The sequence below is a fragment of the Panulirus ornatus genome, chromosome 20, assembly GCF_036320965.1.
Source record: "Panulirus ornatus isolate Po-2019 chromosome 20, ASM3632096v1, whole genome shotgun sequence".
NCBI lineage: Eukaryota > Metazoa > Arthropoda > Malacostraca > Decapoda > Palinuridae > Panulirus > Panulirus ornatus.
In genome coordinates, this window is record NC_092243.1 from 55,593,969 (window position 1) to 55,606,778 (window position 12,810).

The window sequence follows — 12,810 nt, forward strand, 5'->3', positions numbered from 1 at the left end:
TTCTTCTATGTATGTGTTATGGTAACACTGCTTTTCCAAGTATCTATGGTAACACTGATCTTCCAGGTATCTTATGATGTTACTGTTCTTCTATTCATGTGTTATGGTAACACTGCTTTTCCAAGTATCTATCATGGTAACGCTGAGTTTCCAGGTATCTGTTATGGTATCACTTGTTTCTCTATGTATGTTCTATGGTAACACTGCTCTTCCAAGTATCTGTTATGGTATCACTTGTTTCTCTGTGTATGTGCTATGGTAACACTGCTCTTCCAAGTATCTGTTATGGTATCACTTGTTTCTCTATGTATGTTCTATGGTAACACTGCTCTTCCAAGTATCTGTTATGGTATCACTGATCCTTCCTATATGTATTGTTGTAACACTGATCTTCCAAGTATTGGTTATGGGGATCACTGTTCTTCCATGTATGTATTGTGGCGACAGTGATTTTCCAGGAGTGTGTGGTCGGCAACGGTGGTCTTCCAAGTGTGTGTGTGTGTGTGTGTGTGTGTGTGTGTGTGTGTGTGTGTGTGAATTTAAAGCAAAAGGTTTTTAGGCCGCCAAGATTGGCGTGCTCCCTGACCTACCTGTGCAAACTGCCCATGAGAGAGGGTCTTGACTAACACCTGGCACGTCTTACCCTCACTAGATCGTCTTCCGTGATACAGACGGGTTTTGTGGGTGAAGAAATTGGTACTGGAACCACACTAGAAGTGGATTAAAACAGCACATAGAGGCTACAATACGATTGTATTTGGTACTGAATAGTAAAAACTGATATTCATATAAAGTCAGGGAGAGTTAAACCTCAATATCAGTATAGCTGGCAAGACCCATGGCCAAACTAGTAAAGTGAGTGTTCGTATGTCTTAGAGTTGAAGGTAGAGTTAGCCAGGCTTGTATGGGCAATATATTGAGGATAAACAGCTGACGTTAAACTTATGTGACTAAGTTGGTTTAGCCAGTGTAGCGAGGCCAAGTCAGAGTGGCCTGGCAGGTAGGACAGAGCTGGTGCAGCCAGAGAGCTCTATGATCCAGCTGGTGTAACCAGTCGTGTGTGCGTAAACGATTGTGAGTAATGTGTAGGTAAGCCGACATTACTCCCTTGGTGTGTGCAAGATCGTTTCGCCCAACCGGTGTGTGTGTGTAAGCTGGGTCACGTGTGAGTGTGTTACCATGACACTAACTGGTGTATCTGAGTTGGTGAAGCTGGGTAGATGATGATAACCAGGTGAAACTAATCTATGCTGGTCAGGTTAAGTTGTCAGCTTGGCGTGGTCAAGTTACTGTGGATGATCTAATGTCTTCAAGCTGGAATAGTTAAGTTGGTGTGGTTGGTCTGATTATGACCCAACCAGCACACAGTCAAACCAGTTGGTGTAGTCAAGTAGTTGCGAACCTAGGTGGTGTGTTAAGGAACGTGACTTAACCACTGTGGCCTAAATGACATGGTTCACTTTTTGTGATAAAACTGTAGTGATTCTGTAAGGAATGAAGTTCAGCTGATGTGGTACAACTGATGTGTTTCAGCTGGTGTGGTCAAGCTGATTTGTTTCAGGTGGCGTGGTCAAACTGATGAGGTTCTGCTGTTGTGGTCAAACTGATGAGGTTCTGCTGTTGTGGTCAAGCTGATGATGTTCAGTGGTATGGTCAAACTGATGAGGTTCAGCTGGCGTGGTCAAGCTGATGAGGTTCAGCTGGCATGGTTAAGCTGATAAGGTTCAGTTGGTGTGATCAGTCATGTGGTTCAGCTTTTACGGTCAAGATGACTGGGACCAATTTAGTCAGTGGTTCACCAGGTCTGGCCAGGTTGGTGCGGTCAAGCAGATTTGGTTTACTTAACCTCTTGAGCCCAACGGTACGACCATTGAGCAGGACGGTGCCTTCTTCAGGTATGACGGTGTGGCCTTTGCCAGGCCATCATACCCAAGGGTCGTAAGATTGTGCTCAAGGGTCGTATTATCTTGCTCGAGAGTTGAAGAGCAGTGTGTCAGCTGGTGTGGTCTAGCTGGTGTGGTTCCCCAGGTGCGCCTAAGGTGATGGAGTTGAATTAAATGGTATGATCGGCTGATGAGGCCTGTTTTGGCTGAGATATGATTTACGCAGGACTATGGACGTCGGTTGTATTTACTGTCTCTGAACGAGGAGGTGAAAACATGCTGTTTATGTTGAGGTGAATTAAGATAGTGGTGAAGGTCAGCAGAGTTTGAAAGGCGAAGGAGGAAGATGGTTGGCGGGCACTTGACCCACCTCCTGCCGGAGTTCTAGTAAGTTGTTTTCTTCCACCAAGAATAGTAAGTGATGAATAAAAGACAGCGACATCATATCCTATGCTGATGCCGTTATAGGGCTGGCGCTGTGTGCGACCGAGCTGCTCAACCTACACAGGAGAGAAAGAAACACCTTTGGACTTGAGGGCACTGAAGCCCGGACCAGAAATCTGCCTGTTAGGCAGTCGTAGAGAAAATACCTTTATTGTTAGTTATGAAAGTGTAGCATTTAGAATACATTGAGTGTTAAGGTTTTTCCCTATTGGAACAAACATGATAATTTGGCCCCGTAGTATGTGTAAGAAGGAGAGAGCAGGCCAGGCTGGTCGACCCTGTCAGACAAGAACCCGTGGCGCGACACCACATCTCGGGGTCGTCCACCTTGCTAGCCTCTTACCATTCTCACATGAACATTTTGCTATTTTTCAGGAGAACGACTCCGTTGTAAGTAGACTGAACATTAGCGGGACGCCCTGCCTCGCTCACCGCCTCGCCTCTCTCATGGACTAAGACAACATTACTTAAACCAGTACCGAACGTAGCCCTTCACAATAGCAGTAGATCCTGACACCTGTCCTGCTCGGGGGCAGGTGGCCTAAGGCTTCGTCTCGCCCTCTGTGCTCCTGTATTAGTGGCGCCCCGAGGATGAGGGCATGACCGTCCCTGTCACATCCTTATTCTTGCCAGGGTGGCGCCTCTAGGAGGAAGGACTGAGGGGGAGAGGGGCAGGAGAAAGCCAACCTCACCCTCGGGCAAGGCTGTTATACTGAAACCGTAAATCGTATTTAGACTAAACGGATTTGGAGTAGAATTCTGATGACACATGCTAAACGGTAGCTTTCTTCATACTTTGTGGTGATGGTATACATAAGATGTACATTTAAAGTTTAGACTAGATGGTATGACTTAGATAAATCTATACTAAATATGTGACATTATGCCTGATTGAAAATGTCGCGGTTGGAAGGACTAATATTGGTATTGCTTATACTGACAACTAAACGAGGGTAGGTTGACGCCCTAACCACTGTGCATAGAGGTTTATCAGTTCGTTATTATTATTTCTTTTACATTAGCTTGTCATGAAGGCCAATATGGGCTCGGTATTGGAGGAAGTAGAGGCGGCGAGGCAAGGTAGGGCCTGAGTGGTGTGTACCTACCCAACCCTCAGCCCTGACCCTCCTGTAACTAAAGACTTTGGCTTCCTCTGCTGTATGACGTCAGGCTGTGGCGTCCGGTATGTCGAACACTGCCTTGAGCACAGACTGTGACGTCATGCCTCAGCGCCGTCTGAGGAGTCATGTCAACGCATCACTGTCCGCCGCTAGAAGTCATGTCACACCACAGTCAGATCCTCCCCGTCCTTCTCTTTCTAGAATTTTGCCTAATATAATTCTTATCTTTTGAGACTTTGAAGCAACTGATGCGTAGCATTTGCATCTGTGAAGAATACGTGTAACCTAACCTTTCATATCTAATTCTGTCTCAAGATATGATGATGAGGGATCCTGGAATTTTTGCCAAAAGAAACGCATGTTTGAGGAAAGTGATTTCCATACACTAGACCCACAAGGTAACCTGCCCTCCACACCCCAGGTGTGACTCAAGCATCATCACCAAGGAGCGGACATGGATAAACTGACATGACCTCTTGCTAAATAGTGGAAGACTTTGGCCTCATTTTCTTTTTTTTCTGTACCTTGATATTTTTTCTGGAGTGATGATATGTATTTAATTCTTATCCAGTATTAGCCATATAAAGTATTCCTAAGGCCAACTACACATTATACAGACTGACATTTTTTTTCACTCCCTCCATCTTAACCCCATTGATTCACTAGAAATAAAGCTGCATTTTGAATACATTTGAGCTTGCCTGTTTTGTAGACGTAGACTAGTATTATTTTTTTTTGTTTCCTCATCAAGCTTTTCCTCATCTTTTTTTGAGGGAACCGCTGGTGGCTACCTACCCATGAGAAATATTTTGCTGTGTCTCCTTTTATCAAGAAACAGTTTTTCTTTCTCATTGAAGGGTAGCATGTGATCCTTTATTTTTGTACTGTAGTTACTGAGACATGAGCTGTGACCCCTGGTGGGAGAAGCGGTACTGTTGGCTTTTCTTAGGAAGAAGACAGTATTTCTCCCGAGAAGAGGACTCACAGCTGTACATGTACCGGATTATGCTACCAGGATTATGTCCCTGGCCTATTATTTGAACTGATGGGTTCCTGTTCTCTCTGGCTGGATGGAACGTATTCCTCTGTTCATGGAATATATATATATATATATATATATATATATATATATATATATATATATATATATATATATATATATATATATATATATATATATGCCCTACTTTCTGCGTTACACAGTTTCTTCTTAAAGATGTTAAAATAACACAATTCAGTTCGATCTCTTGATAACGGCTTGATGATTCTGTGGCACAGAACCATTCTCCTCTATAAGTCAAGAACGCTGTCCCTACCAGAGAGACTCGTTCTTGCAAACAGTCTTCACGGCAAGGAAAGAATTCCTCCAGCAGCGAGGGAGAATAGGACACTTGTGATGGAAACTTTGGATTTTGCCACCTCTGTTTGTCCTCCTTTTGAGGACCAAGAAGGAATGTCACCTCCGGCTGCGTAAAATGCTCCTTCATATCTTCGACTGGATCACTCTATATCAGCAGTGATAATAAGAACAGATACTTTGCCCAGATGTGATGCTAAGAACAAACGCTTTGTCTAACGGTCCAGGTAGGCTAAGGAGCACTTTACTCGCCAGTAACCAGCCATGATTTACCGAACTTGACGTCGGCGCTTCTTCCCATCCGGGAAATTATCTTGTCCCTCCTTGGAAAGTCGGGCACTTTTTCTGTTTGGCCCTGACTGTCTCCAGCTTATCCTTTCCTACCTAGGGAACGTTTTTGTCCCTTCCTGGGATATCGGAAACCAGTTTGGCCCTTGCTGCCTTCAGCTTATCCCTCCGCTAATTTCATGTAGTTACTGAGCTGGTCTTTTGTTGGATGTGAATTTTGTTTATTTGCGTTTTTTTTTCCCTTTTCGATCCTTTGTTTTTCATTACCTTATTTTTGTACTTTTGAATCCTTTTGATAATCGTTATCATCACTGTTGTTACTCTGGTTATTATCATTTTTGTTACAGCTAAAGAGTTAAGATAAGAATAATGATAATGATAATGACAAAATTCACTGTCATCATTATTTCTAATATGATAATGATGAGGATGATATTATTATTATTATTATTATTATTATTATTATTATTATTATTATTATTATTATTATTATTATCATCATCATTATTATTATTATTATTATTATTATTTTTATTTTTATTACTATTATTAGTATTAGTATTATTATCATTATTATTATTATTATAAGTTGATAGTTAACTTCAGTTGAACCTGATCATATTAACCTTACTATGAATATACTAAAAGACAGCTTTGATTGATTTCTGTATGTATTGAAGACTGAGCCTTTTTCTAAAGTGTTCTTTGTGCAAAACACTGTACACCTGTCTCATGCAAGACCTTACCTGTACCTAACTGAAGACTACATTTACTTTATAGAAAACCGTCCATCAGTGTTATGGAAAATCTTGCATCAACATTACTGATGACCTTACATCTACCTTATTGAAGACCTTACATCAGCCTTATAGAAGACCCTACATCAATTTGAGGCATCAACCTTACTGAAGACCTTACATCAACCTTATTGAAGACCTTACATCAACCTTATTGAAGACCTTACATCAACCTTATGGAGGACCCTACATCAACCTTATTGAACTCTTTACATCAACCTTACTGAAGACCTTACATCTACCTTATAGAAAACCGCACATCAGTCTTAGTGAAGGCCATTACATTAACCTTATCAAAGACTTGACATCAACGCTCTTGAAGACTTTACATCAACCTCACGGAGATCCAACGTCGCCCTTAAGGAGTGACTTCAATTATTCTTAATGAAAGCCTTACATCAAACTTATTTTCAAGACCTTACATCAATCTAATCTTACATGTACCATCTGCATCTACGTCTTGCCGTGGGCAAACAGCTTTCGAGAAAAGTCTGCTCACGGATAAGCTTGAGCTGAAGCCGAAAACACGAAGAGTAAAATGTTTTGTATGAAGCAATATCTCTGTCTGGTGCAAAAATATGGACCTTAAAAACTAAAGAAAAAGATAAACTGTTTGAAAGATTTAAAATCTGCACGATAAACTGTTAGAAAGCTTTGAAATGTGGTCAAGAAGATACGCCGGACTGAACAACAAAGCGATGAAGAAATTATATGTTAAGGTGAAAGAAAGTGAAGGAGTTTACTCTAATAGCACAGACATATGAATTGGATGGGACGTTCATTGCGGGGGAGAAGTGAGAGGATATGAGGGCAAGAGACTGCAAGGGAGGAAGAGAAAATCGATACTTGAGTGGAAGCGATGAATACTTAACACAACGTTCAGAGGAAAAACTATGAAGATAGAGTAGTTTGACGAGATGCAAAACCCATGAAACTGTTCCTACCGAGCTAGAACACTCAGGAAGACATCTACTTTACTTGGAGACCTTCCGGCAGATCTAATATCTACCTTATAGAAGACCTCACAGCTACCTTACTGAAGACGTTGTTTCTACATTACTGAAGATCTAATATCTACCTTACTGAAGACCTTACATCCACCTAACAGAAGACCTTACATCTACGTCAGTGAAGACCTTTCAATTACATTAGTTGAGACCTGACGTGTACCTCATATTTCTACAGATTCCCCACATTTACTTCTGTGACCCGACTGTCTTTGTTGTTGTTGTTGTTGTTGTTGTTGTTTGAACTTCGACAAATTGTCATATTTCTTGTTCGTACCTGTCGACAAAGGGCCACCGTGTTGGCTGGACTGTGTGCCCGAGGAGCTATTCTGCCTTGGTCTCCCTGACCGGACTGTGTTCCCAGCCACTTCTGTGACTATTCACTTCGACATAATCAACTCTTACACTCAGCAACGTACTAATGAGACATCCCACAGTCCTCACATTGCTTTTGCCAAGACCTGCCGGGCCTGCCAGACCTACAAGCACTACAGACGCCGATCCTTCTTACATTCCATCACTTGCCTTACGGTAGTCAATATTGTCTTCCCAGGACGTTGCCCTGTATGTAAACAATAAGATTGCATTGCATGTCCCACCAAGTGAAGCCTCAGCCCAATAAAGAAGATTATGATTTCACTTAAAATTCTTTTATCTGTTAGATCATTTACACAAGTGTAACTCTGAATGAACATATTATTAATTCCCCTTCTTTCATAAATCACTTAATGAGATGCTTTCTTTAAGACTTGAAAACAACCTAAGATTTTTGCACTGGGTAAGCTAAAGATGTTCAGTTTTGTCCATTACTTAGCACCAGTTAGTTAGGTGATGTTAGACAGACGAGGAAGAGACGTCGTGTCTTTGGGTGAGGCCGAAGTAGTGACCACGAGTCTGACCTCCGTGTTTCTTTCCCTCCCTGCAGGGTAAAGGTACCGGCTCAGGCCACCGCACCCTTCTCTACGGCAACGCTGTGCTCCTGAGACACATGAACTCCATGATGGTACGTCATCGTCATCAGCCCTGTCCTCCTCCCATTACTGTCACTATACCCATTACTGTCTTGATCACCAAATGGATTTATAAACTGTCATGCTATAACTCTTGTGTCATTAGTGACTTCATCAAGGCCAGTCCATACTTCTATCATGACCGTCTTCATCATCACTGGGTTCCTCACTGTCTTGTCATAACTATTATTATTGATCTTCGTCGTATCTTCATCAGTCATTCATGCCATCCCTTTTATTGTCATATCTAAAGAGGGCTGACGAAGATGCTTCTGCTCGATTTTGATGCAAAAAAGTTGCAGTCCTAATCATTCTGAAAGTTATCTTTTATTTTCTCTTTTTTTTGTATTATAATGATTTCCGTAACAACTCTCATAGCTATTTGCTTCATCATCATTGTGGTGAGTGGTTGAATGAGTGTTGGAGTGTTGGAATTTTTGGGTGTGGTAAGTCATGGAAGGTTTGGGTGTGGTCAGTGATGGAAGGTTTGGGTGTGGTCAGTGATGGAAGGTTTGGGTGTGGTCAGTGATGGAAGGTTGGAGTGTGGTCAGTAGGGGAGGGATGGAGTATGGTTGGTGTTGGAAGGTTTGGGTGTGGTCAGTGATGGAAGATTTGGGTGTGGTCAGTGATGGAAGGTTTGGGTGTGGTCAGTGATGGAAGGTTGGAGTATGGTTAGTGATGGAAGGTTGGAGTGTGGTCAGTAGGGGAAGGATGGAGTATGGTTAGTGTTGGAAGGATGGAGTATGGTTAGTGTTGGAAGGATGGAGTTTGATAAGTGATATGCTTACATGACACAAGGGTAGAGGAGGAGGATTTGGTGTAATGTCTGGCTGAGTAGTGGATGTGATGTCGTGGACTGCCAGGGGTTCACAAAGTACTAATCACTGGTTCCTCTTCCAACCCACAGTGCTTAGCTTGCCTCTCCACCAGCTCCTCCAGAGACAAACTGGCCTTCGACGTTGGCCTTCAGGAGCACTCCCAGGGTGAGTTCCGGCCGAAAACAATGAATCAACTCTGACCTCTGAAGGCTTTTCCTCCTGCTGCCCTGAGGCACTATGGAGTCTTTCCTCATATTTCTTATAACGCCTTCATAATAGTCGTAACAAACGTTTTTCCTTACATGAGCTGTTAAGAATGTTGTGGATGCAAGACAAGTCTAACTGCGCTGCAACACTTGGCACAACTCGCTTATTCGAAACACTTTATTGAAGTGTACAATAAGACCTCAGACTATCTTCAGGTACCTTATATATATATATATATATATATATATATATATATATATATATATATATATATATATATATATATATATATATATATATATATATATATATAAAGTGCCACTGTGTCAAAAGACTGAGCACAAAAGCAAATTAATAGATATCTTCTACAGAAGTTTTTCAGTGTTCAGTTATTTACTTATTATGTCTTGCAAAAGATTCATTACCATTTGCTGATAAGGATGATTGTCCGCGGTGTGATCTGTTTATTGCAAGTTAAGTCCCCTTATTTATTCTTATGTATTTTAATTATCTTGAAATTCTTACCTAAGAAGTGACATCCCTATTACGTGAATGGAAATGAACACATACATCCCAGATAGATCTTTCACATACACACTTACTGTAACAGGAGGAGAACAAGTGTCTTTAAGTGGTGAAGTTGTAGTAAACAACACGTAGACTCATACGGGCCAAGTCTTGCATCGTAAGTGACGCTAACGGCAAAATCGTAAGATTTACGAAACACGGTGTAAATATATGTTTTACAGGACGTAGAATTTACCCTCCTTGTGTTGCAGGAGAGTCGTGTTGGTGGACCATCCACCCAGCCAGCAAGCAGAGGTCTGAGGGCGAGAAGGTGCGTGTGGGCGACGACCTCATCTTGGTCTCTGTGGCCACCGAACGCTACCTGGTATGTTCCCTGCTTCAACCACACGGTTGGTAGGCTACACTGGCGCGCGCCCCTAGGGCGTTCCTTTCCTGTCACTGTGAATATCCTCAGTCTTGTGTCACACTCTCCTCATTATCAATATCGTATTCATGATCAGGTGACCAAGTATGTAAGTTGCAGTGATCATCAATTCTCCTCCACAGTTGTGTGGTTGCGACAGAATATCTTAAGGCCATCTTATCCAGTTGACTCTGAATGCCTTAACCATTCCATTGACTTTCACTTTCGAGTAACGTGAATATAAGACTCGTATAAAGCACTCATGTGTGTCTGCTGCACATCTAAACACACGCAAAAACATACGCCCGCACACATTTGCATGTAGATTTATTGAACAGACACACACACATATCCATACATCCGAACTGAATGTTGTCATGTACACGACTACAGTGCTTCCATACCCACATTTAGTGACATATGCAACGTCCATATTCTTCTCGAGTTGTAACCCTCGCTTCTCCTGCAGCAAGCGACCCGCGAGGACGAGCAGAGCATCGTCAACGCCTCCTTCCACGTCACCCACTGGTCAGTCAGCCCCTTCGGCACTGGCCTGTCTAGACTCAAGTTCGTAGGTACGTAGGGTCGTCTCCTGGCAACGTGTTGAGGCAGTAGAGTGCTGGTCTCCACCACAGATGTCTACGTGTGTAATTCACTGGGCATATGACCTGGCCAGATCTATGCTTGATGTTGTTGTCACCTTGAAATTTCTGTAGTTAATGTTCACTTTTATCACGTTATTTATCTATCAATCAAGCAATCAGTCTATCTATCTATCTGTCTAGATTTGTACTTGCTAATGTCGTCAGCTTGAATTTTTTGTAGTTCATGTTCACTTTTACTACATTATCTATCTGTTTTTCATATTTCTGTATCTATCCAGCCATCTATATATCTATCGATCTATCTGTGGATCATTCTATCCATCTATCTATCTATCTATCTATCTGTCAACCTCTCTCTCTCTCTCTCTCTCTCTCTCTCTCTCTCTCTCTCTCTCTCTCTCTCTCTCTCTCTCTCTCTCTCTCTCTCTCTCTCTCTCTCTCTCTATATATATATATATATATATATATATCTACATATATTTATACATATATTTATACTGACAATGATAATATGCAGATGGATTGTGTACGTAACACAAGGCGTGTCATCCTCAGCGTGTGTGTTCGGCGGGGAGGTCCTCAGGTTCTTCCATGGCGGCGACGAGTGTCTCTCCGTCCCTTCCACCTGGTCCGACCAACCAGGCCAAAAGTAAGGACGAGAGAGAGAGAGAGAGAGAGAGAGAGAGAGAGAGAGAGAGAGAGAGAGAGAGAGAGAGAGAGAGAGAGAGAGAGAGAGAGAGAGAGAGAGAGAGAGAGAGTCTGTATGTATGAATGAGCCAGTAGAGAGTATAGAAGCTTGAAATGAGACTACTAGATGCTGACAGATAACCTAGAGATCCACATAGCTGCAGTGAATGTATGGTGATCGCCTTCATTAAGGCTGTCTACACTTGATCCTTTCAACTTGAGACCATCACGTATGGAGCTCTTTTGACGCAGGCAATCTCGCAATTTAGTACGATCCTAAGTGGCAATATCGTTTAGATAGGAAGAAGACGTAACACGATTTGTCTTCGTCTATTTCCAAAAAGTATTCCCCAGTTAGCGGATGAATGTGTACTTCTTTTGTTCATTGAAAAAAAATCACCGAGGATACATTGACCTGACCTGACTGGCGCCCTGTATGTTGCAGTATTGTGGTGTACGAGGGCGGGTCCGTGACGTCCCAGGCCAGGTCACTCTGGCGGCTGGAGCTGGCACGGACCAAGTGGGCAGGCGGCTACATCAACTGGTTCCATCCCATGCGCATCAGACACATCACCACCGGCAGATACCTCGGCATCACCGATAGCAACGAACTCGTCCTCCTCCACAGGTACTGACATCGTCCAGTTGTACATGTAAGGACATTGTCCAGCTGCACAGGTAGTGACATCGTCCAGCTGCACAGGTAATGACATCCTCCAGTTGTACATGTAAGGACATCGTCCAGCTGCACAGGTAGTGATATCTTCCAGCTGCACAGGTAGTGACATCTTCCAGCTGCACAGGTAGTGACATCGTCCAGCTGCACAGGTAGTGACATCGTCCACCAGGTGCACAGGTAATAACATTTTCCAGTTGCACAGGTAGTGACGACATCTCCCTGCTGCACGGGTGTTGACATCGCTCCACTGCTCAGGTAATGACGTCGGTCAGCTCCACTGACGTCGTCTACTACACAGGTCATTAATGTCATTACCTCGTCCAGCTGCGCAAGGAATGACTTCGTTTATGGCATACCTCGTCTTGCTGGAGACGTGATGGCTTCGTTTACTGCACTGGTAAATGACCTTGTCTACTGCACAGGTAATGAATGACCTTTTCCATCTGCACAGGTAATGACTTTGTTCACGTGAACAAGCTGGCTGCACAGGTAAGGACTTCGTTGTCCCCCCGCTCTGCTTCTGTACCTGTAATGGCCTTGTCCTGTTGCACAGGTAAGGACCGAGAATTATTGCACAGGTAGTGACCTCCTTCACCTGCATGTTTAATGAACTCGTTACACACAGGTAATGATTTTGTCGTCTAATTACACATTGGTAATGATTCTCTTTTGCAGTGCAGGGAGTGACGTCGCCACACTGCACAGGCAACGCGACTTACCACCTTCCCTGGTGATATGAGAGAAAAATATTTTCCCATTATGGATACAGTGATTAAATCTTGATTGCTTACAGAGTAATTTGTAGTGGAGGAAAAGTTTCGCAGAACCCTGATGGAGTTCTCTCAATTGTATACTGATTATATTGACAGTTTTGCAGAGTAGCTGCTTGTGCGTGAGTTTCGCCAGTACGACATCTGAATTTTGTAAAGGATCATGTATGTATGAGTCACCATATGAAAAAAAAAGAAAAAAGTCT

The 12,810-nt window shown here is 42.8% G+C and overlaps 1 protein-coding gene across 1 annotated transcript in view; it reads left to right on the plus strand.

Moving 5' to 3' along the window:
* LOC139756016 (ryanodine receptor-like) overlaps positions 1-12,810 on the plus strand; it is a 494,517-nt gene that overhangs the window by 361,750 nt on the left and 119,957 nt on the right. The window contains 7 exon segments of the mRNA XM_071674954.1: positions 2,701-2,717; positions 7,823-7,900; positions 8,815-8,890; positions 9,712-9,824; positions 10,333-10,438; positions 11,024-11,117; positions 11,601-11,783. Coding sequence (XP_071531055.1) covers positions 7,886-7,900; positions 8,815-8,890; positions 9,712-9,824; positions 10,333-10,438; positions 11,024-11,117; positions 11,601-11,783 — 587 coding nt within the window. The 5' untranslated portion in view covers positions 2,701-2,717; positions 7,823-7,885.